Below are 24,520 nucleotides of genomic sequence, written 5' to 3'. Positions count from 1 at the left end.
AAATGATCAAAATGAAAGCACAAACTGGTTTTTGGAGATTAGCAGTATAACTATGTATCATACATATCATATATATATATCTTTCCCCTTCTTTCTTTTGTCCTTTCTCCAATCCCAGTTCTTTCCTGTTAAGCAGATTCTTTTCATTTTCACACTATCTATTGCACATTTTGGATCTTGTTTACTCTTTACCCTAGAGAGACCATACGACGTTTACATGTGAGTCTGATTTATTTCGCTGAGTATGGTCTCAAGTTGCATCCATTTACCTACAAAGCCTCCAGCTTACCCCTTTTTTTTATAGCTTAGTACTCCATTGTAGAAAAAGACCTCATCTTTATCCATTATGGGCATTTGGGTGCTTTCTGAGATTTTGTTATTGTAAATTGTGCTGCTATAAACGTGGGTGCACATATACCTCTATGGTATGGTGTTTTCAATTCTCCTGGGAAAATGCCCAGAAGGGGAATAGCTGGGTGGAATGGGACCTCTAATCTAGCTTTGGAGGCATCTCCACACTGATGAGTACACTCCCACCAACGTGACAGCATGGGGTGGGGCAGGGCTGGAAAGAGGGTCCCTTTCCTTTTCTGTTGTTGGAGGCACAGAAATGCCTGGCGAAGGCTCCTCACACCTGGTCTCTTGGGGGCAGCGTCTGGTGGGTGCCCCGGGCAAGGAGCCATGATGTGAGGGGCCAGGCAGTGCTGGCTTGCGGGTCACCCAGCTGCTCCCTCCAGTGTGAGAGGCAGTGCCGAGGTCTCCAGAACACTGCGGGGTCACACGCTAGCGACGCTGCACGACAGCGGCAGACACACACATTTTTTACACAGTGAAGGTGGTTTATTGCTTGTGATGATTTTAACAGGCAAAACACCATGCCGGGGCCTCACACTACAAGGGAGCTGTCTGAAATAAAGGCCGCATGGAACCGAGGCTGGAATAAACAACGCATCGGTTTCTCTTGAGGTTCCACTTCCCCTTGTGGGTGGACAGCAGTCAGTCAACAACAGCCCCAGCCCACGTTGGGGGAGGCTCTGCCTTGGGGGCTTGCCCGCGCCCCTCCCCTGCTCCCCCACCAGGGTTTCCTGCGCTTACTCGGGCATCTCTACTTGAAGAGAGCAAAGGTCATGCAGGATGAAGAAAGAAGCCCTATTGCCTTTTCTTACAAAATGAGATGAAAAAATAAATTTGAACACACTGTTCAAGGGTCACGCTTCCTTAAACTTTACACATACATACACAGATATGGGTTAAAGCTCTCATTTGTCTTTATCAATATACTTAGAACTTTAAAAAATAAAATTTTTAGGGGGTACCTTTCATTTCCTGTGTTAGCCTGGAAACATTTAAAAATATATCTCCCTAGAACTCTTCTGTGCAATAATAAACATAAATAATATTAACACCTATGTTATATATATAGCAAAGGACGTTTCCGGGTCCACACAGGCCACAGGCCTCGGCGTCCCTTCGGGTGACCTAGACGTAGCCTGTAGCCTGCCTCTGTAAGCCAGACAGGTCCTGCTCTGGCTGTGGGGAGCTGGACAGGAACTCACTGTCCCGTTTGTCCACATGTAAACTACTACTGGAGAACCGAAGGACACTGCCCAGCCCGCTGACCAGCGACAGGGAGGACACACAGCCAAGCGAGCTGAAGTTGGGCAAGCTGAAGAGGGACTGCAGGGGGGCTGCCCGGCTCGTGCTGAGCGACTTCCTCCGCAGATGCCCAGGACACTCTCCAGATACGGCCGCCCCTGGTATGGAGGACCCCGGGGACCCCCTTGGGCTGTTCTCTCGGAGCGGCACGCTTGTGTCCACAGTGCTGGGCTCCCCGCTGGCCTCAGGGGAGCAGACTGGCGGCTGCTGCAGGTGCTGGGAAGTTTGCAAGGCACAGTCCTTGGAGAGGGACTCAGAGGGGCTCCCAGTGCCCCCTTGGGAAAGCTCGGCCTTCAGCTCTTGGGGGAGGTGTCCCTGAGCAAAGCGCTCTTTGGGAGTCTGGAGTGTCTTGCGACATTTCTTGGCCAGCTGGCGTCCCAGCTGCAGCTGGGTGGGGAACAGGCTCCCCTGGAGGGCTCTGAAGAACAATCTGGAAAGAGCACAGGAGAAGTCAGAGTCTGCTGCTGCAGGAGGGGCTCCCGGTAGCTCCACAGGGCAAAGCCACAGCAGTGCTCACCCAGGACTCGGGGATGCTGTCTCTGACACCCACCTGGGCAGCAGTGCAGTGACAGGCGTTATGAGGCAGATCAGGTAAAACACGGGGTCTCCCAGTAATGTCTGCATGGTCCAGTATGGGTTAGATGGAGGATAGCAGGTTGCACAGGCAGAATTGTAGATCAAAGCCACCGTCAAGAACAAAAGGATGCTGAAGCCACATGCTACCCAGTTGAGCCAGGTCTGCAGGGGAAGCAGAGACAGAGCTTTCATTTCAACATAAAAGTGGCCATGGAGAGGAAAAGGCATCAGTCACTGAGTGGGCGGGAACTGAGGGCTCAGCAGAAACTGGGGTCTTTGTGGCTGGTGGGGCTTGGCGAAGCCTCAGGAACCAACTGGGGCAGGGATGTGAGAGCAGGATAGGGGCCCGCGGAGAGAGTGCTGGGCAGGGGTGTGGACTGGAGAGGGAGGAGGGGCCGAGAGCTGCTCCAGGGAGGTGGGGGGTGAGGGAGGCCGTGGCAGCTGCCCCTGCTGAGGGGCTCCAGCCAGGGTTGCCTTCATTGCTGCCACAGGGAGGCCAGCATTTTGGGGTTCTGCTCAAAGAAACGAGACCTCCCGGAGCCTGCCAGGAAGGGTGGGCCCCGCGGCGTTGGGCCCTCTGGGATGTGACCTTGCCGGCAGCTCATACCCAGGTTTTGGTTTCAATACCCAGGTGCAGGAGGAAGGTGAGCAGCGCGATGGCCGTGATGGGGGTGCCCCAGGTGAACATGTCCACGTCCGAGTCATAGTAGGCCTGAAAGACAGCAGCGTCCTGTGTCTACGGGCTCCAGGATGCACGAATGGGAAGACCACTCGGTGTGCCCACTTACCATATAAGGGATGAAGAAGCAGACCAAGCTCTGGAAGGCGGCATCAACCATGTTTAACCAGAAGGCCCGCGGCCGATACTCCTGGGACAGGAAAGCAGGACGGGAGATTACAGGGAAGCGACCCTCTCTCTCCTCAGACGGTGTTTTCTGGGATGCTGTGGCCCTGGACACACAAGTCAGGGTGCCAGAGGAAAACCTGCTACTTAGGGCCCTGGGTCGGACAAGGCCCCGGGGCCAGACGAGAAACCAATGCCTGTGGATCTGTTTCCAGCTGAGCTGGAGCCTCTGCACCCCCAAAACAAGCCTTGGTAAGTACAGCCCAACGGTAAGAGGGGAGCACTTTCTAAATCTTCCATGGGCGCATCTCCCCTTCAGGTGGGGAGAGCACCTGAAGCCTGGAGTCCTCCCCTGCCCTGAGACTTTCTATTCTTTCCACGTTCTGCTTTGCCAGGGGTCGTGGTGAGTCCCTTAGAAGGATTCTTACGGTTTTAAATTCGGTGACAGATGTGCCCTATGTTAAAGGCAAAAAACGGCTGCTATGATGTGGATGTGGTTTGACTGTGGCCTGGGTTCACAGACTGAAATTCAGTCCCCACTGGGAACCACTAAGGGGGTGGAAACTTGATCAGACTATGCAGCTAAGGGCTAAAACCATCAGGGTGGAGCCACCAGCATTGAGTATTTGCAGCAGCGTAAGGGGGAGAGGCCAGAGGAGACAGCCCCGCGCAGCTTCCTGCCTCATGCCAAAGATGCTCTGCTCTGCTTCCAGATTCTTCAACCACAAAGCTGTCACCAGATGCCGTTCTGCAACCTCCCATCTCCATAACCAGGACCGGAAAATTCCTGTTATTAAGTAGTCTGCTTCAGGTCTTTCGTTACAGTGGTGCCAAGCAGACTAAGACGACTGTATACTCAGAGCAAAAATAACCTGGACATAGGTAAACTGAGGTTTCGTTACCTGGTAACCACATTTGTGTTTAACCCTGCTACATCCAGCTAGCTGACAGGGACTTCATCCTGCAGGACGTGCAGAGGGCACAGAGAAGCACCTGCTAGCATTTCAGGAAAGTGCTGGCTCTCTCCTCCTGCTGGTCACCTCACTCTGCACGTGTGGGGTGTTTGGCTGGCTGAGGTGATGGAGGATGGGACTTCCCTAGATGACAGATGTCAAGCAGCACCTGCCTCGTCCCAGCAGCCTGCTCCAGTGAGGACCAAATGCTTACTAAAGCGGCCAAGAGACATTAACATGCAAGGGCACAGCCTTTGAGGTGGAAATGGCTGGAGGAGGAGGAGGGTGCCGCAGTGCTCCTGTAAGCTCAGAATTCAGACTTGCCGAATAGTAGTATGCAGACGCTCTGTCTGAATGGCCGGTTAGAAGCAGCGGTCACTAGTGGGTCTGCTGTGGGGTTTACCTGTCTGGCCTTTCAGTGGTTGGCTGGTTTTCCCTATGGGTCAGTCTTCTTTCAATTCCCATTGAAAAGAAGTAACTCCTTTTGGTTTGCTTTAGAGGATCCCTACTGAGCTGGAGCTGTCACCTGTGACTGACTCAGATTTGGGAAGCGCTCTCCGTGGGCAGTGGAGGTGCCTGGGTGGAGAAGGTTTTTGTACATTGCCTGTGTGCTGTGGTTGGATTCCCCAAAGGTCTGCATGTGTGTGAAAGGCTGAGTCCCCAGGGTGGCACCACTGGAGGTGGTAGAGCCTTCCGGATGGGTCCATGGGGAGGTCTCTGGACCCTGGGGTGTGCCTTTGCAGGAAAGGTGGGACCGAGTCACTTGCTCTTGGCCTCCTGGCTGCCGAGGTGAGCAGTTAGTTCTCTGGCCCTGCCATCCACCACAGGGCTGAGCAATGCTTCTGCCCTTTGAGAACCACGAGCTATTTAAATAAACTTCCTCTCTAACAAGTCAACCTTCCCAGTGACATCGCTATAGCAACCCTGGGGGAACCCAGCGCTCCGCAGCCCAGCAGATAGTGTTCATTTTTCTCACCCCAGGTCAGAGTCTAGAATTTGGACAGTGCATCCAGGGTGCCTGTTAAAGGCGACTTGGAGACAGAGGGCAGGAAACGGGCGGCAGGGGCAGGCGCTGCGAGCCTACCTCCATTTTCTGGCCACTCTTGTAGAGCTGCGGCTCCAGCAGCAGTGTGTCCGCCGACACGTCCTTGTCCAGCACCCCGGTCACGAGTTGAGGAAGCGACGAGAAGAGCAGGTTGAAGAAGATCAGGTACCACTGATCGATCATGGCAGACGCCGAGAAGCCACAGTAAAACTGGAACCAGAACAGGAGGCCCACGAACATCTGTGACCGAGAAAGACAGACCGAGACCGGGACATTCTTTACTACCCTCACAGATCTCTGTCCGAGGGATCTGAGAGCCTTGCAGCTTTCCTGGCAAGATAAAATCAGCAAGCAGCGATGCCCTCTCCGATCGCGGTCCTGCTGTTGGCCTCTGCCTCTCCCTCTCTACTCTCCCCAGCTCTCCCCGGTCTCCTAAGCCCAAGGGATGGGCAGCGGGAGCTTGTAGCTCCAGGAGCAGCCTGCCGACAGACGAGGTTTTTATGCCAGAAGAGCTGTAGATCATCAGTGTAACACAAAAGACAAAAGGTTTGACGGGGTAGAACACAGCTGTGGCTTTCCTCTAGGACCACTGTGCCTTTTGTGTCCCCCACAAAAACTTCCTAGGGATACCTCCTTGACCCCCTTTTCAGTGAAGAGCAGCAGACGGTTGTGGACTTCCATGGCATGGAGGACACACAGAAGAACATCAGCAAGGCAGTGATGCCACCAACACTGACCCACTGGCCACTGCAGCACACTGGCTGGATGCCAGCAGGTGGCCACAGGCACTATGTTCCCTCCTTACAGGGACCTTGCTTTGCTGAGGAGGAGAAGGGAGGCTGAACTGTCTCCTGACACCCGGTAGGAGCGGGAGCCAGGGGTGCTCCTTCCCCAGGATTCCGAAACCACCAAGAGCTGTGGATTTCCTCAGCACCATCTACGGGCGCATGGAAGTTTAGCAGCCATGAATGTAATAACGTGTATCTCAAATGTCCTCTTGATGGCCTGTGTTGAATGCTTGCTTCCCAGCCTGTGATGCTACAGGTGGTGGGGACTTGTGGAAGGAATCAGGTCATCTCAGCTGTGCCTTGAAGAGGGTATTGGTCCCCTTCTGTCTCTCTCTCTCTCTTCTTCCTGGCAGCCATGAAGTGAGCAGCTGCTTCTGCCATGTGCCCTGGCCACTGTGTGCTACCTCATAGGACCGAAAGCCTAGGACCGAAGACCACAGGACCCAAGGCCACAGGACCCAAGGCCCCAGGACCCAAGGCCACAGGACCCAAGGCCCCAGGACCCAAGGCCACAGGACCCAAGGCCCCAGGACCCAAGGCCACAGGACCGAGCTGCCATGGACTGAGGCTTCTGAAACTGTGATCCCAATCAGCCTTACTCCTTCAAGCTGCTCATCTCAGGGGTTTTGTTAGAGTGATTCAAAGCTAACAGGGAGAGCACCCCAAACTGGGCTCCAGGGAGCAGAACGTTCAGCCCTGGCTGCCTGAGGTTCCTTGTCCACGACACAGGCACTGCTGTGAGGCTGACAGGACCTGGCATGGCCAGGTGCTCCCTGCCGACACTGCTGGCAGCTTGCAGACCCCACTTTCCTCTGTGAGCTCAAGCACAGCCTCTATGTGTACCATTTCAAAGAGACTGAGGTGCCAAGATGTGACTCGTGCAGCCACAGACAGGCTTCAGACCAGGATGGGGAGGGTACGATGGGGAACATGGTGCCACGGACGCACATCCTCTCCTGGGCACTGCCAGCCTGGGCTCTGGTTTTGGAGCTGCGATTATCTAACGCTGTTGACTGTGATTCAGCTCCTCAACCTCCCCAAGCTTTGGATTCTTGACCTGGGGTTTGTTTGTCGTGAAGACTGGAAGCAAACGCTTGTTCTGATGGACCCATGATGACACACAGCCTCCAAGCCTTGTTTCAATCTGTGCTCTCCATCTCCTCACCTCCCCCTTCACACCCTCAGCCCACAGGCTCGGAGTTTTCATTGACTTTCTTCTTTTCTTCCTCCCACGCCTGCCTTTCTCTCCCACAGGCTCAACCTAATGAATCATCTGTGAGCAAATGGAGTCAAGGCAAAGAGGAAGAGAAGCACTCGGATAATTGAGATTCTCTTTCCTGTGGTACCAAAGAGCTTTGTTCCCAAACCACGGTTGCTATGGAAACCTTTCTTCTCTGCTCTGTATTGGCAAGGAAGGCCGACTTATTCTTAACACTAATGAAGCTCTTGTGTTAGGAGGCAGTGTGATTGTCCTTGAACTCCTCGCGCAGATGGATGCTTGTAACAAAGGCCCTGCATCTCACACGGAATAAACACAGGTGTCCCTTCCCTTCCTGTGCCCTCCACAAGGACGGGCTCGTCGTGGTGGGCGGGCAGTTGTGCCCATCCCTGACGGCCGCTCTGGATTTTGCTCAGACTCAAGACATTGAATGGAGTGATCGGCCTTGTTTTTGCCCTCCAGCAGAGCTGAGAAATTTTAATTGGGAATTTCAGAAATCAGCCAGCTCAACCCCTAGGTTTGGTTTTTGTTTTTCATATTAAAAAAAATCCAAAGGAGGCAAACATATGTGGATGGCCAACTCACAATATTCAACAAGGAGTTTTCCACTTTACAAAGCAATACACCTTCCGGGGAAATTTTACTTTGAACGTGGATCTTTGCGTAGGTGACACACATGTGGCCAAAGCCTCTCTCGAAACTGTGCAGTGGGGCTGGGAGGAAGTGGTAGACAGCCTGCCCAGCATACATGCAGCCCTGGAGCCCTGGATTTAAGCCTCAGTAAAACACACACACGCATACGTGCATGCATATGTGTGCATGCACACACACACACACACACACACACACGGTGCTCACACACGAAGGCTGGGAATTGGACTCAGGTTCCTAGGCAAGCAGAGGTCACAAGGGGAAGCAGCAGACGCGCTGCAGCATGTGGGGTCTGAGCGAGGGTATCAGGTAGGCTGCCTGCATGAGCCGGAGTTTCAGCTTCCAGTCTTTCCAGCTTGGGATGGTTGATCAGGACAAAGCCCTCTTCATAGATCAGGGAGGATCCTTAACTTGCTTAAGACCCCTCTGCTTATAAGGAACAGATATGAGGCTGGATCCCTCCACTCCTGGGAAGCCAGAGGCTTCTAGGTAACTGTATCTGAGGCCTTGCCATGCTAGGGACTCAATGATAGGGTAGCAAGCACGGAAGACGAGCTAGCATGGGCAGGACAGCACAGTGTGGCCGTCCTTGGATACAGTCCCAGGAAAAAGCTAGTCTGAATTAATTCCCAGTGAGACCTACCCAGGCAGACACACCCTGACGGGTTCTGAGCATCCGTGTCCATTTGCTGGAAGACGTTTTGAAAATCAGGCAAGAGGGTGGGTAGTAGACAGGATCAGAAAGGAGCGTGTCCCCTCCAGCACAAACCATCAAGAACATGAGCGAGAGGCGCACTGACGCCAGGCTGGTCAGCACAGACACTTTCATATGGAATTAGGAAGAAAACCCGACCTTTTAATTTATCTTTTTTCAGAAAGGTACCGGATAACCCTGATGCTGGAGTTCTGGCCTACAGAGCTGATTTGGGGGACTGTGCTGGAAGGTCACTCATCCAAGAGCTTGTTTATATCTTGTTAGTCCGCTGAGCCACACACTATCAGAGGCTGGGCCATGACCAACAGCCTGGAGAGCGCTCAGTGAGGATATAGAAATCTCTTCCAAGTGTGCACGGTTCTGGGATGGCCTTGGGGCCCATCCTACAGGGCTGTGAAAGAGGATGCATTGCAGAAGCTCACTTAGCAGGGAACTAAGGTTAAACATGAAGACCCGTGCGAAAGGGAGCAAGCAAGTCCTGTATTCACAGCACCTGAACCAGACTAGCTCCTCCTGGCAGAACTGTCCTCAATCAATCCGGTGTGGGGGAGATGAGTGCCACATGGGGCTGGCCAGCAGAGGGCGCACCTGCCCTGCAGCCCAGGAGGGCAGGGGTCACTGTTCCTGCCCCCTGGCCCACTGCCCTGGCTGGGGACTTGCCCGCCAGACCCAGGGTTGGTTGTTTCTCTGTAGGGCACCTTTCAGTATTGCAATCTGAGCATGACCAAGAAACCTGATGCCTAGACCACCAACTGCATTTCTGCTCGTCCTTTGATCTCCGCTGATGACTCAAAGGGTGGGGTTCCTCTGTGGGCACCCCAGCAGCAGGCTCCCGAGAAACGCGTGGACAGCAGTGGAGCGCTTGGGCATGTCCACCGGCGACTGTGGCCTGCCCAGCTTACTAGCTGGGTGGCACTGCAAACTGTGGCTTCTGGGTCAACCTCCTCCTCGCTAGAAAGTCATGTGAGCTTTTGCGTGGTTCCTGTGTGCGTCTCTGGCCTTCTGGGGCAGAGGTGCAGCTACTCTCTGAGTCAGTGTGGTGCACAGCCAGGCCCAAGTGACAGGAAGGGGGACAGAGTGGACAGGAGCTGAAGACCCCCTGCCTGACCGAGGTGTGGCCCTGAGAGCCCCAGACCTCCGGATTAAACGCCTCCCAAGCCCCGCTCTGACACTTACGGTGTTCTTGTAGAAGAAGTAGAGCACCATGTTGGCCAGTCGCGAGTAGCACCAGTGTCCGTGGACGATTAGGAGTCTTTCCAGGTACCGGAACTTGGGCACCGCGAAGTCACTGGCCATCACTGCCTTGAAAGGGAAGGAAATCCCATTACTGGGGACGTCTCACGTGGCACAGACACGTCTTAGCCACGCCAAGGATAGGTCTAAGCGAGGAAGAAAAGCCCAGCTGCAAACACGGGTGGAGTGTGGCTTCACCATCTGCTCCGTCATTGTCTCTTTCAGTTAAAAACACGCTTTCAAGACACTTATGATCAGGGATAGTGAGTTATAGGATTAATTTAAGGCTCCCGACACTGGGCACCTAACTGATGAGTTTCCAGTTTTGGCTCTTGCTTTTCCACGCTGTTTTTGGATGCATGAAGCCACTCTGCCTTCCTCCGCCCTGGGGACCCACTGCTCTCTCTCATCATGCCAGCACCCCATTCCCAGGGGAGCCCAAACTCCCCATCCTCAGGCCTCAGAGGGGAGGTGCATGTAGGGCTGCTTTCTCTAGAAGAATAAATAGTTGCTCTATTTATTTCTGTTTGGGGGGAATGACAGGGAAAAACATTGTTTATGTTCAGCACAGATGGTACAGGGGATTGAACTCATGACATCACGCTTGCCAAGTTCCCGGCCCAAGCATAGATGCATTTTTGTGCTCATATTCTGGCCGTCCACAGTCGCCTGCATCTGCAGACGCAGAGCCCACAGACAGAGGCCAACCTGGGCCACCTCAGGGCTTCCCTGCCTTCCTCGCACTCCAAGCGCTGCTGCTACACATTTGTCCTTGCCGAAAGCTGAAACTGGAACCTGCATTTGACTGACTTTTGCCTCTGCACAGCGCCCCAAGCAGTGCCACTGACATAAGGCGCTTGCCACCCTGTGCTGGCTGAAGGAGGCAAAGCACACATTTGGTTTTTTCGGTGTTGTTGGTTTTTGCTATTTCCTGCAGTGAGAAGCTGACTCGGGCAGTGCTGGCCAACCTCGTGAGCAAAGAAACTCAACAGTCAGACTCGTGTTCTAGCAAAGCCCCTAACATGGGCCCTTGCACTGGGTTCCTCTGGCCCCTGCTTCAGGCCCTGTGACTCACAGCATGGACCCTGCTGCAGCTGGGAACAGGGACCTCGGGGCAGGCTTCTGGGGCCTGCACATTTGCTCAAGGCAGCCTTTGCAGGATCCTACATGTCCTCTTCAGGTCTGGATGCTCAGGTTTTTCAGGTGACTATAACCTGCTGCCCACATTAGTCCTGTAGCTGTGGCAGCGTGGGGTGGGGATGGGAGCAGGTCCTTGAGGAGCAGGAAGTGGGAGCAGGAGCTGCAGCAGGGCCTGGGCCAGGCAGGGTGTCTGGAGGGCAGAGACCTCCTGGGACGCTCGGTCTTCCTGGGCTCCTCCTGTCTGCTATCTGTGGAGGAGCCCTGATTCCCAAGTCCTGTGGTGTTGAGTGACCACGTCTACTACCCCAGTTCTGATGGAATTTCCAGGATGGTGGGAAACTTTGCAAAGGCCATTCTGCATTCATTCCTCCCGAGTTCTCAAGGGCCGGGATTTCTCCTCCAAGGTTATTTGGAGGTCTGCCTTGGAGGCCAGTTAGTCTATTTTTATTTTTTTGTGGTGTTGCGAGTTGAACCAGGGTCTTCAGCATGCTGAGCAGAGCTCCCTTCCACTCTCCCCTTTCACAACTGCCCCTTCTGAGTGAGTTTTCAGACTGACTCCACCGAGGACACTGCATCTGACGATCTCTTTGTGACTCCAACTCTGTGCTGACAACAGTGTTCTCTCAAGTAACGGGACTAATGAATTAAAAGAGCACACAAAACCTTTTAAGCCCTTCTACACTGACAAAAGGGGTACTGACACATTTGCTCTGATATTCCTGACAGCCGGTCCAGAAAGCCTACTGTTTCTGACTTTTCAGTCCTGTGTGGTCCTCTTCTGTATCAGAGGAATCTGCATCTACAAACAACTGGGGGTGGGAAATTTTGGGGAAAAAAACTGCATCTGTACCGAACACATTAATCCTCAATACAGCATCACGACTGATCAGACAGCATTTACATGCTATGAAGTGCATACCAGAAGTTCTCTGGTTATGCTTCAGATAGAGGAGGATGTACCCAGGACGCACGCAAATACTACATCATTTTATGTAAAATGTTTACGCATCCATGGTTGAGGTGTCCATGGGGGTCCTGGGACCAATTCCTCTAGATGTTGAGGGCTGACTGTAATGTGCTTCCACCGAGGAGCTTCGACTTGGCTATACTTTACCATCGAGTAATAAAATCTGCAAGCCACAGGCCCAGCACATAGCAAGTGCTTACTAAATATCACTGAATAAATGACTCACTAATATACAGCCTGGTTGACAGCCTGAATTTTAGAAAATTGTTGAATAATTGGTTCCTCAAGTCTTAGTCAAGATCAACAGTGTCGTGAGCCAAGCTTGATGCAGTGTTGGAAATCACTGCCATATGACATCCAAAGAAGCACAGTTTTAATTAACTCACGGGTTCCAGCTCGGGAACATCAGGCACTGACAAGGTGACACCGACAAGCACAGACCGAGCTGCAGGTCTGTCCCTTGCAGGTTGGAACGGTTATGCTCCATGATACAGTGACACCAGTTCCCACAGTACAGCTGGTGTTCAGGACCAGTAAAGAAGGGGTGCTTCCCAGGGATGGGCCACAGAGCCGGGAGCAAGGCGCTGAGTCCCCTTGCCTACTCTGAGCCGCTGTTTCCTAAACACGTACCTGTGCAGACTTGTCGACTGCACTTGGCTTCACAAACATGAAGTGCCTTTCACCTTACCTTCTTCCCTTGACAAAGCAGAACGCAAGGATTTGTTATATTGAAGGCAAAGCCCTGACTGTGGGACATGGAGCCCGAGTACGGCCAGGGCAGCTTCACCGCATGGTGGGACACAAGCCAACCACTGAGGGCCACTGAGACCTCCAGGACAGCCCGACTCGTCTTTACCTGCATGCCCTCTTGGCCTGAGATGCCCACGCCCACATCTGCCACTTGGATCATGCTGACATCGTTGGCTCCGTCACCTGGAAACAGCAAGACAGGGAGCACCGTGTGAGTGGAGGTGTGGAGATACAGCAGGGGGACACTATCGGGTCCCTCAGGACTCTGGGAAGGCATCATAGGAAAGTGCAGGAAGAGGCACCCTGGCTGGGGGACTGTGGTCAGAAGACTGCCGGCCACACCAGGAGGTGCCCCACACAGCGGGATGGCGCCGAGCACCTTTTAAACCATGCCCCCAAGACAGAGTTGGCTCCTCCATGGGCAGAGTCCCCACCATGGTGTCTGACCCAGTGGGCGCTGCCACCCTCAATCCCACCATGATCACAGAGGCTCAGCTACTCCAGGAAGGCAGCCAAGGTCACACCCATTCACACTCACACCAGCCATTTTCTAAATTAGGAGGAGGAGGTTACATTCTGTCCAGTGGCCACAGAGGGCTTTCTGTCCCCTGGCTACCATCCAGCGCGTTCACCTGCACACTGGAGGGCCTTCTGAGCCCGTGACAAAGCAGAGCTTCTCTGTGCCCTCACGGTGCCCAGTGACAAATGTTTATGAAGACGGGGTCAGGGAAAGGCAAACGGAGACACAGAGGTCACTGTCACTTGGCGATAGTGACCACTCTTGGATCTGGGTAGTGGAACAGCCCCAGTCACAGCGTACACTCAGGATGGACAAAGCATAAACGGCGCAGACGTGCCAAGTCAGAGTGTTTCACAGCGCGACCTCCAGGACGCTTCTTTCCTGGGGTTTATCTGTTCTTTATTGGATTAAGCCCAACACAGGTGATCAATTTGTCACACGGACACCCTGGGAAGCAATAAAAACCTCTCCAGCTTTCCCAGAATGTCACATTCAAATGAGATACAGCCCACGGCAAAGCGCTCTGCAGTAGAAACTGCTGGCACTGAGGAACCAGTCCAAGCACTCTTAGGCGCATCCGTTTCTCTGCTGAGAGTCTAGTTTTTTGGTTTTTTTTTTTTTTTTTTTTTTTTTAGTTTTTGAGTAGCCAGGGTTTTACTTCCATTCCTTAAACACCACACACCGATGGCTACACAGCAAAGCCAGGCACCGATGCGGCTGTGAGGATGTGGTTTACAGCTCACATCTCTCTGGCCTTTCAAGACAGATCTTGTCGTCAAGTTCCCAGTGAGGATGCAGGAGTGCAGAGGGGTGAGCAGTGTGGACACGAAATGCAGACCCCTTGGCTTCCGACTGTCACACATGCCCTGCAACCCTGAACCTCACCCCAGGCACGGGAAAGCAGAGATGGCCCTGGAAGCCTCTCCCGGGATGAGCCTGTCTCTGCAGGATCAGGGCCCCCCACCCATCTCCGTGCTCCTCCTGAGAGACATGGGGCTTAGGAAGGCGCCCAGGCCGGGATCTCTCTTCTCATCTCCGCATATTCAGGCTCAGTCCTAGCCTCTCCACCTCGTGAGGTGCCCGTGATGACTAGGCAATGATGCCCATCTCAGGAAGGAGCAGCTGCCACAGACCTGTGGCACATATTCTGATCACTAGTGAGTGACGACCCCTGGGGTGGACACATTATCTTAGGGCCAACTTTCAGCCAGGTGGAGATCCAGTTTACAGCTGGCAGCACGGCACTCCCTCCCATCCTGAACATCATCAGGAGGGTGGACTGGGGAGTCCCTGAACATGTACTAGAAACTCCACCTGATGCAGCAGCGGGTGGAGACGCTGCCTCAGAAGTCAAATGTCCTCCAGGTCACTGCTGAGGAGGCCAGAAGGCTCTCCAGGCCAAGAGGGCAGGCAAGAATTCACACCGCTAGACACACAGGTGCCAGGAAAATGACCAAAGACCATGCATCTGTTCATACCCCAGGACAGTTTACCTAAGGAGATGCTTGCTTCGGGATGATCAGCAATGCTGAGCTGATGCCAGGAACGGGGGATTCTGGACCCTGCCGACTCTGAATCCTTGTGACACTCAGGACGCCAACCCCAGGAACTTCTCCATGGGGAGGCCTTTTTTCTAAATTGGGCCAGGCTAATGCCCAGAATATCAGTCCTTCGCTGTGGCCGGACTTCCTTAGTTGAGCAGGTCTCTACTGTCCTGTTTCCCAGGAAACAGTGTAAACACCACCTGCCTTTCTCAGTTAGCAGCGCACTGCTGGCCTCAGAGCACGTTGCTCTACCTACCACTGTTTTCATGGTTTTCCAAAGCAGGTTTCCTATGTGGAACATGCTGCCCATGTTACTCACTGGGTGTGATTCTATACACGGGAGAAAGTTAGAAAGGCTTTCCCCATGTACGCCGCTGCACAGGAGAGTATCAGAACGCCAGGCTGCGCTGGACGCGGCAGCTAAGTGGACGGCTGCAGGCACAGGTGTGCTCACCTATGGCCAGGGTCATGGCTTTGAGCTTGCTCCGCACCAGCTTCACCACCATGCTCTTCTGCAGCGGGGTCGAGCGACAGCAGAGGACAGAGCGGCACTGCTTGGCCAGGAAGAGGAACTTGTCCTCCAGGTTCTTTTCCAGGGCGTAGGCCAGGCTCCTCCCATCGATCACTAGGCTCAGGCTGGGGCCCCGGGCAGTGGACTGGGGCGGGGCCGAGCACAGAGGGAAGAAGCCCACACTGACGTTGCCTTCGGTCTTCTTGGGGGTGCTGTGGGGCCCCCTGGACTGTACATACTGCAGGCACTGTTCAAGCAGGGCTGCACATGCTTCCTAGGAGGGGCAGAGAGAAGTTTAGCCAGGTTGCTCCACACAGCCAGGTGCCTGCCCGGCACCTCTGAGCTGATTTCTCCTCGGGTGCCACAGGTGGGAACATCTGCTGCCCAGAGCATCAGCCTCTACCACAGGCCCAGCCAGCGAAGACGAAGCAGGCTGGGTTTCTCTATGATGCCGCTGATCACCTGTGACCCAGGGCCCAGCTGGAGGGGTCCTGCTGGCCTGGGGAGCCGGCTGTGTCACCACTGCTGCGCTGTAGTTCGCTGGCCTGAAGGAGCCTTGCTACTCACCTGTCTGCTTTTCAGAGGGCTGGAGGCCCTGACCCAACCCTCTGTCTTTCCTATTTACCTACCACTGTGGAGCGTGAAGCATTTTCAAAGTCTTTGTTGGAATCTGCTCCTAAGGAAATCTAATCATGAGCGAGCGCCCTAAAATCTCTACCTCTACCAGAGAAAGAAGAAAAAAAGCACATTTAGCAAGGCACTTATTTGGCCACAGCCTCCAAAACTGGAAGTGAATTCCAGGGAGAGGAGAAACTACTGAGCAACCTGAACTCGAGATCAGGGGCAGGAGCCAGAGGCCCACGAGGGACAAACAAACCCTGCAGGAGGACTGACGGCCCTTGGTCCTCTGAGGCCAGTGAGCCCACTGGCATCATGACTGCTTCCCTAGAGTCATGACTTTATTTTCATGCTCGTGGCTGCCTTAGGCCTGATTAGATTCAAAATGTTGCCCTTTTGTGGTCACCCGGACTTCGGGGAAGAGCGAAACCCACCCAGATCCAGCAGATGAGGACACACCGTTGTTTTCTATGAATCGGCCTTTCCGTTGATGGCGTTTGGCAGCAGTATTTTGTGTAATTTGATCTCACCTGGCTAAGACACTCACAAAGGAGGACTGTCAGGCTGCCTCAGAAATGACCGGCATGGCAGGAGAAGGGTGTTTGAAGATGGGGAGTATTTGGAAGGGAATTTGTGGCACTGTGGCTTTTACTTCACATTTTAAAAATTTAAATATTCACTGTATATTTGGCTCAGCCCTTGCATATGAACAAAAACGCTGAAAATGTAACACTTCAAAGCTGTAAGGTGCAGACAGCATGGCATATATTATTTATATCGGAAATATAAACCGTGAGTCAGTGATCCAAGATCCCATTTTTAGAAATAAAGAAAAAAACAAACAAACAAAAAGGAAATAATGAAGGTAAGGGCAGATAGAAATAAAACAGAAAAACAATGGAAGGTGGAAAAAAAATCAGTGAAACCCAGACTTTGTTTCTGGAAAAGATCAATATAATTGACAGACTGCTTCTAAACTGACCCAAAGAAAAAACCCACGTGGCTGATATCACGATCCAAGGTGGGTTCCCCAGAGCCTGCAGGCATGAAAGATAAAGAAATATGAGAAGCAGCAGCCCCCACGGCAGCGTCCTGAGGTCTGGACAGTCAGGCTTCTTGTGTGGCACCAAGGACAGGTGGGCCCGGCTGAGGGTAAGCCCAGGTCTCTGGCTGCCTTGACTGTCCAGGGAAGCTCAGGGAGGGGCAGAGCAGGCCTTGGGAGAAAGCTCCCCCTCCATTCTGAGCGTGAGACCACACACGGAAGCATTTGCATGGAGTGATGCAGGGAATCGCAGCCTAGGCTGAGCAAGCACGTGCAGTGAGATCCCTCAACGCGCCGGGGATTTCGGGGGATAAATACGAGCAGACCGTGAAGACACGAGGGTCTGTGAAAGCCTCCCCAAAACCCACCTACCTGAGACTCGGCGTTCAGGGTGATGATCTCCTCGTCATGGTCCAGCAGTTTGCAGGCGTGGGCGATGTTAATGGCTGTCTCTTGCTTGTCACCGGTGAGAACCCAGATCTGCAGGCCTGCCTGTCGCAGTTTAGAGATGGTTTCGGGGACTCCATCCTGCAAGCGGTCTTCAATCCCAGTGGCACCTGTGCAAAGGTATGTGCGATGGTGTGCATGAGACCCCTCCTCACAGGCCCTCCAACGCCCGAAAGGGGGCCAGCACCACACCCCTCAAACTCCAAGACTTTTATGGGCGGCACAGCCCCTGCTGCCTGGGGCCTGTGTGAAGCTTGGCCACCAGTCCTGTCTGCACACACTGACAGGAAGTCCCTCTGGGAGCACACTCTGTGGTCAGCATTAAGGGGTGGTGGTGGACGCCTGTGCAAGCTCTCTGGGGGCAACTCAGGCAGGCGTGCCTGGGGGACCATGGTGGTCACTGCATGCACTTCATTTTTCCCAATGCAAGCTTAACTTAAAACTTTACAGACAGCTTCAAAATCACAGTGAAGGTGGTCAAAAGGAGCAGAGGACAAAGCCCGTCCACACTGTTCTAGGGAGGAGGACTCGCACCCATTGGGAGAAGGACCCAAGACACATTTGCCTCTGAGAAATGAGAAGAAAGCAGCTGTCCAGGGTGAGAGCGTGAGTAACGCAGAGCCAGCAGGACCCCGCCATCCTGACCTCAGGCCAGCACCAAGGGGTGCTTGGTCCTTGGAGTCGAGGCCTTGCTACATTCCTGAGCTCCAGCCATGCTCTGTCAGCCTCTCCAGCAGCAGGAGCACAGACACATGCTGTGTGCACCGCCTGGCCAGTGGGCTCGGGCTGGGAGAGCACAGAGCTGGCCCAGGAAGTCACAGCCCAGTTCCTTAAAATGAGCACAGCCACTTTAGGGGGACAGCATTCACCTCTAGGGATGCTGCTTCTTACACTACTGGGCTCCTGGATCCCAGGCCTCCCATCAGACTAGCGAAGTACAGGAAGTACTCATTATATCAGAACATCAAACTGTCAAACTGAGTTTCTATTAACCAGAAATCACAGATACGTAGACTTCCCTGCTCCTCTGTCCAGCACTATGGGAAACTGAGGCAGGAAGCCTGCAAGCTCAACCAGAGGCTGAACAACTAACTTACTGAGAGGTGGTCTCAAAATGAAAAATAGGAAAAGGTTTTGGGATGCAGCTCAGGTTCAATGCCCAGCATGGTGGGAAAACTAAGTATAAATATCGTAATATATCACTAAAATTAATTAGTATCAATTAAATGTACACAGGGCACAGTAGGAGCTATAAACACGTTAGCCAAATGAGCCCATTTCTTTCATTCCAACTGAATTGTAAGATGCAAAGTGCAGCAGTTTCTGGGGCACAACCAGTTCCCCTGGTTTGCCCGCGTGGGGAGAAATCCTCGGGGTCGTCGCAGAGTTGCTCCTCCTGTCTATTTCTGGTGGAGGCTGACTTCCGGGGAGGCGTCGGGCCACCACCCTTCGGTCTGGCACACAAGCACACAGAGGAGTGGCTGGAGAGAAGGCTCAGCTGAGGCCCTTCCAGCCTGGGGGACATGGAGCTCCTTATGGAACTGCACCCGCGGGCCACCGAGCAGCCACCGACGTGGCTCCGTGCAGAGGCGCTCGCATGAGGTTACCCAGCAAGTGCAGGTTGGTCTCCAGGCGAAGGGCGGACTGGAAGAGGAGCTCCTCGCGGTTGTCCAGGGAGGACTCCGCTTCCAAGTGACCTTGCAACCAGCAGGCGTACTCCTCTTTGCTCAGAACCTGTGTGCGACACCCCCGTGAGGCCACGCGCGAGGAGCAGCCCTGCGCGCCCGGCCGTCCACACGCGCACGCACCCTCTTGGCGATGCACAGCGTGCGCAGGCCCTCCACGGCGTACAGGTTGAGGAAGCTCTGCGTCTTGCTGCGGATCCTCTTCTGATGCCGCCCTCTGGCGTCCTCTGGGGTGGAGGAGAAGCAGAAAGGCGGCGCGTGAGAACCGGCGTCTGCGTGTCGGATCCACGCAGTGCTCTGCGTCACGCTGCGCGCGGGGTAAAGATCAGTGGTTTAAAAAAACTTCATCTAAACATGTATTTTTGGCTGTTGCCGAGATTCTTTGCGGAAATGAGAAGCGCCAGAGGTGAAACCCTCATCACAAACCACGCGCCTTTCCTGGGTCTGTCCTGTTAAACGGGCGCGCTCTTCGGTTCGTGAAAAATCATGTGTGATAGCGCAGTGTCTCTCCCTACTTATGCATTGGCAGTGTCGACAGACAAAACATTGCCAGATACTGTACCGGGCAACTTAAGCTAAAAAGAAAATCCATTTGAATTTCAAACTTCATTGAGTATTTTATTTTGTCTTGCCGAATCGGTGACCTCGGGTCCTGAGCCCCTTGCTTAAGGGAAGCCAATTCTGTTCCAGGCGCACCCAGGACAAGCTGGAGGGGGATAAACACTTTCCTCTCCTGCACCCTCTACCTGCTTTTACTACCCTGGTATATTAGGCTATCTGCAGAGGCGGGTAACAGGCATTTCTGAGGCTAAGTTTACTGAATTTAAAGCTGTGTGTTTGTGGGCTACCCTGAGGACCCTGGGAGGAGGAAATGCTGAGGTACCCCGTTATGGAACCATGAGCCAAAATAAAACAACTCTCTGCAGGTCTACAGCAGCATCTGGCTAGAGGACCGAAAAGCTGACCAACACAGGAGGCGGCTTCCAGACTCAGGGCTAACAGTTTGTGGTTTACATTTAAGGTTTTCCATTCATTTTAAAAAACACACCAGCAAAGCCGAGTGTGGTGGTGTAACCTCAGCACTTGGGAAGCTGAGGCAGGAGGATCAATGTGAGTTCCAGGCCAGCCTGGGCTACAAAGTGAGCTCAAGGCCAGCCTGAACTGCATAGTGAGACCCTGTCTCAACAAAACAAAACAAAACAACACAACCACTGTTGGAGCTTGGGGGGGGGGGCACCTGCCGTAGTCCCCTTGGGGGAATGGTGCCAGATTAGGCTTTGGGGCCACAGGTCCTGCTCTGCAGCACTGAGCTGATGGAGAGGACAGTGGCCTGTCCAGTGCAGGGTTTAGAGAGGTGAAACCCAGGGCTGCTTCCTTTCTAGGGGTAGCAAACAGCAAAGCTGCAGCGTCAGCCCTCCAGAGCCTCTCCAGCGCCAGCAGCGACTCGCCTGCACCCAGTTCCTGATCCCAGGGGTAAGACTCACCCCATAGTCCCGCTCAGACCAGTCTTCTGCCCTGGTTCGGGAGCATCACCAGCTCCTTTGCGGCCTGAAGTTCCACCTTGGGCACCAGGAATTCTCAACCCCATTTTAGTTCAGAAGTAACAAACAGCCCAGTGTGGAGCTTCTTAGCATAAAGTCAGGATGGGAAACCACCTGCTGCCCGCTAGGTCCGAGCAATAGCTGAAAACTGCAGCCTGGACCTCAAAGCTTCCCCATGGCCAGAAGGCAGGAAGGAGCCTTCCAGAACTTCTGGCTTGCGTTCCCCATCACTATCCATAGGATGGAAAACCTGACACTCCCCCAAGGAATTTCGTCTCAGTGCCAGGGAGACAGGTTGGGTGCAAGGGCTAGGCCAGGAGCACTGGGGCCCAAAACCTTCCCATCGTGACCCAGCAGACCAGGGCTTCTCTGATGTGCAGCACTTAGACAAAGAACAGACAAATCTCACTGGACCTGCAGGGCTGGGTGGGAGATTTCAGGGCCAGGCGGCGGGGAGCGGTACCTGAGGAACAGGGCAGCAGCAGGTCCATGACCACCGAGTCGGCGCCCTTGGTGTAGACGTTGATCTCGTCAGTGAGTGGGTGCCGGATCACCACCGACATCCTCTTGCGGATGGAGTCAAAGCCCAGTGTGTGCAGGAGCTCGAAGGTGAGCCTGCCCAGGTGGGGCAGCTCCACGGAGACCTGGTCTGGCAGCCGGTCCACCAGCGCACAGTTGTAGGCCCTGGCGGCGTAGACCAGCGCTGCCTCGTCTGGACTCTCAGCCTCGTAGCGCAGCTCCTGCTCCTGGCCTGGCTCTGGCTTTCGCTCTGAGGCCCAGCTCTCAGCCTGGCTGCTGTAGCCATTGCTGGCTAAGGATGGGGCAGGCTGGCCCAGCCGCTCCTCCAGCTTGAGAAACACACTGTCGTTGGAAAGGTTGGACAGCAGGCTGGATCCCGATTTGTGGTTGGACTTGTTGGTGGCCAGGCTGCCTGTGCTGCTGCAGACGGAGGTCAGACGGCTGGGCGTGAACCGCCTCAGGAAGTCTTCTATCGTCTTCACGGGGGACTTCAGCTCAAACCTTACCCTCACCTGCTGCAGGACGGTGAGAAGACAGGGAGGGAGGGCATTGCAGGGCTCCTCACTGTGCCTAAGAAGCCCAGAGAAGTGGGCATCTTGGCTTTGCATAGAACCGGGTGCCTTTTACCCTCTATTAAAATGCCACTTGGAAGACCAGTTTTCACATTCTCTTAGGGCAAGTTAGAGGAAGGCACTGCAGACCAGATGTGGGACATTAAGGCAGCCCCTGTGCAAGCCTGTGGCCTCTGCGTATCCAGACCTGTCCACCTGGGGTCCACCAGAGGCTGGTGTGACCACTGTCAGAGAGACAGCAGGGACCCCCTCATTCATCCCACATCATCCGCCAGTGGTGTCAGTGGACAGGGTGGGAAGGCTGACCCACCAGTCTGGGAAGGGTGGGTCAGGTCTGGGGCACATGTCCAGCTTTGCAGCATCCGTGTCCCAGCATCCTGTCCATGTTCTGCACCCAGCCCATCTTGCCCTCTCCTGTGAGCCTCTGGGGAGGAGCTATGAAGGCAGGCAGGGCCTTCTGAACTCACTGCCCGTCCTGACCAGACCCTGACCAGCCACTGTCTGGCCCTCCTGTCCCAAGTTCAGATGGTGTCCCAGGCAGTCTGTCCTCTCCCCATTGGCCTCGCCCAGGTGCGCTCCCTCCACAGCCTGGGGACCATCACTCTGCCAACTGTGCATCCCACTGCAGTCCGCTCACACCTGAGAGGCCTCTGAGTGGCTCCCTGCAGGAAATGGAGCCTGAGCACTCTTAGCAGGATGTCGGGGCCCCAGGGGTCACCACTATCAGGGACCGCTATCCGCGACTTGCCTTTTGTCGTGGCTGATCTGGGGATGTGACCACCACGGTGTTGCAGATGGTTAGTGCAATGAAGAAATCGAAGATGTCCGACAGCTCGGGCGAGAGGTGGGCCAGGGGCTGCTCCTGGTGCCTCGAGATGGCCAGGCCCTTGTCACACTCGCTGACCTTCTCCAGCAGCTTTGGGTCGGGTGTGATGTCCTTCTCCTGGGAGAAAAACGCGCGCTTGCTGGTGAGGCTGCCCCAGCCTCCTGCCAAGGTGGAGCAGCTCAGCAGTGCACACAGGGCTTCCTAACAGCACCCTGGCCACAATTTTAAACTGCAGGAGATGTTACCACAGATGGAAAGAAAGAATATATTCAGACACATTTTTTTTTTGTCTTTTTCACTTTTTATTGGTACCAGGGATCGAACTCATGACCGCCTGCTTGCAAGGCAGGTGCTTATGCTGCTGAGCTAAATCCCCAGCCCCTATAAAATACATTTCTTATAAAGTATCTAAGAATACTGTTATAAAAATGTATCAGTCTTAAAAAATGCAACAGGTCTGTATCACATCACTCCACAAAGCATCTACTTTTGTTCTTGCTGTATTTTTTTGAGACAAGTGTTTTGACTGGCCTTGAACTCACTATGTAGGCTAGGCTGGCCTTGAACTTGCAGCAATCCTCCTGCCTCAGTCACCTGAGTACTGGAATTACCACCACCATCTCCAGCTCAACATCTTCTGAGAATCATGGTTCTGCATTTCCTCGCAATGTTTTTGGGTCTGTATTTAAATTTTACATAGTAAACATATTTCATATGTACACTGGCAATTTCCATTTCCCCCAAACATATTTCTGAACTTTTCCATGGATTTAAAAATTCGGATGGACATATCATAACTTGTCTGATCATCTCCTTATTACTGAATACCAAGATCTGTTTCACCACCTTGCTGATGTGAATAACCCACTGCAGAGCAATCACTGACCGAATCCCTGAATTACCAGGGCAGAAAGGGCGACTCCTACTGAGGTGCTGCAGGGAATGCAGCCTCCAGCACCGCCTGCCCCTGCGCCCCGGCCTCCTCTCCACCTGCCCTGGTATCCGTTATTCCTGATCACCCCTGGAAACAGCAGCTCCCGGATGATCCAGGAGGACCCAGAGGGGCGAGGAGGCCACCCAGAGTGGGCCCAGGGGACTTTCTTCCTTGTTCTTCAGAGATTTCAGAAACGGAAGCATCTTCCGAGTTTGCCTCTCACATTGGACACTTCCTAGAGACGGAGGCCCATCCACGGCAAGCATGGCGAGGAGAACGCTATGTAATCGGCTTGGGCTCCTCTAACACTTTCTGTCAGGGCAGGGGATTGGCTTCGAATTGTCAAGCTGTCACCTTGTCCTGATGTTTTAATTGCATCACTTGGCAGGACGCGTGTCCTCGCCGACACCCTTTCTGGGCAGCTCATCTGGCAACACAGTGGCGAACGACCATTGCGGGAAGGTGCTGGCCACAAAGCTCTCCAGCAGAAGCTCGCCTGCCGGCTGAAGGCAGATGCTCCTGCCAATCAAAGGAAGCGACGGTGGGAAGGCATGGGCAGTGTGCCTGCCTGGGCGCACACTCACCATGGGGCTGCTGAAGGCCGTGTGTCTGGACAGCATGCTGGCCCGCTTAGCCTCTGCCCGGCTCCCTGTACGCCGGTGGGACTTGGTGCTCTGTGTCCTGTGCATCATTCGAACGCCCTGGTGGCTCCCGATGCTGCCGCGCTGAGACCATGATCCCCGCTTGGGCACCACTTCCTCCTCCTCCGAGTCTGCTTCCTGGTACCTGGCCAGGCGCTGGGCTGCAGGGACGGGGCAGAGTTAGACTGCGTGGGTGTAGGCTGGGCCCACTGGGCAGATATAGTGATATATATATTTTTTATGAACTAGGATTGAACCCAGAGCCTTTGCATTGAGATACACCCCACCTACTTTAAAAATTGTGTATACAGGGTCTTGCTCAGTTGCCTGGGCTGAGCTCTTATGCGTGATCTTCCTGCCTCAGCCTCTCAAAGTGGGGGGGTCACAGGTGTGCATCCCCCGTTCTGCCCTGCTCTCAGGGCATTTTGATTACACGAGGCTCTGGGGCAGGGATCCCTCGGGGCGCTTTCTAACACCAAGGACACATTTAATGAGGATGTCCATGGGCAGAGGGATGAAGGACATTCTCCTTTATCCACAGTCTCATCATCCTGAGGAAGGCGATGTGTCCCACTGTACTTCA

The 24,520-nt window shown here is 53.9% G+C and overlaps 1 protein-coding gene across 6 annotated transcripts in view; it reads right to left on the bottom strand.

Annotated features, from left to right (window-relative positions):
* Window positions 1-818: 818 nt before the first annotated feature.
* The window catches only part of Atp10a (ATPase phospholipid transporting 10A (putative)), a 124,796-nt gene continuing 101,094 nt past the window's right edge, over window positions 819-24,520 (bottom strand). The window contains exons 9-22 of one of the 6 annotated variants that reach the window (XM_063249834.1): window positions 23,881-24,098; window positions 22,285-22,479; window positions 20,909-21,476; window positions 19,028-19,131; window positions 18,827-18,953; window positions 17,145-17,329; window positions 15,056-15,386; window positions 12,644-12,720; window positions 9,624-9,749; window positions 5,114-5,314; window positions 3,021-3,101; window positions 2,840-2,944; window positions 2,174-2,394; window positions 819-2,086 (exon numbers count right to left, since the gene is read on the bottom strand). In XM_063249834.1, the coding sequence (XP_063105904.1) occupies window positions 1,480-2,086; window positions 2,174-2,394; window positions 2,840-2,944; window positions 3,021-3,101; window positions 5,114-5,314; window positions 9,624-9,749; window positions 12,644-12,720; window positions 15,056-15,386; window positions 17,145-17,329; window positions 18,827-18,953; window positions 19,028-19,131; window positions 20,909-21,476; window positions 22,285-22,479; window positions 23,881-24,098 (3,146 nt within the window). In that variant the 3' untranslated portion in view covers window positions 819-1,479. Of the gene's footprint in view, window positions 2,087-2,173; window positions 2,395-2,839; window positions 2,945-3,020; window positions 3,102-5,113; window positions 5,315-9,623; window positions 9,750-12,643; window positions 12,721-15,055; window positions 15,387-17,144; window positions 17,330-18,826; window positions 18,954-19,027; window positions 19,132-20,908; window positions 21,480-22,284; window positions 22,480-23,880; window positions 24,099-24,520 lie in introns of all 6 variants that reach the window. The other 5 variants (XM_063249833.1, XM_063249835.1, XM_023560241.2 and 2 more) reach the window with 5 other exon arrangements.

This window comes from Cavia porcellus, unplaced genomic scaffold (assembly GCF_034190915.1).
Source record: "Cavia porcellus strain 051 isolate PalLab524CR breed Dunkin Hartley unplaced genomic scaffold, mCavPor4.1 scaffold_6, whole genome shotgun sequence".
Taxonomy (NCBI): domain Eukaryota; kingdom Metazoa; phylum Chordata; class Mammalia; order Rodentia; family Caviidae; genus Cavia; species Cavia porcellus.
Note: the sequence above shows the minus strand (reverse complement) of the source record. Positions and strands in the feature narration are given on the sequence as shown.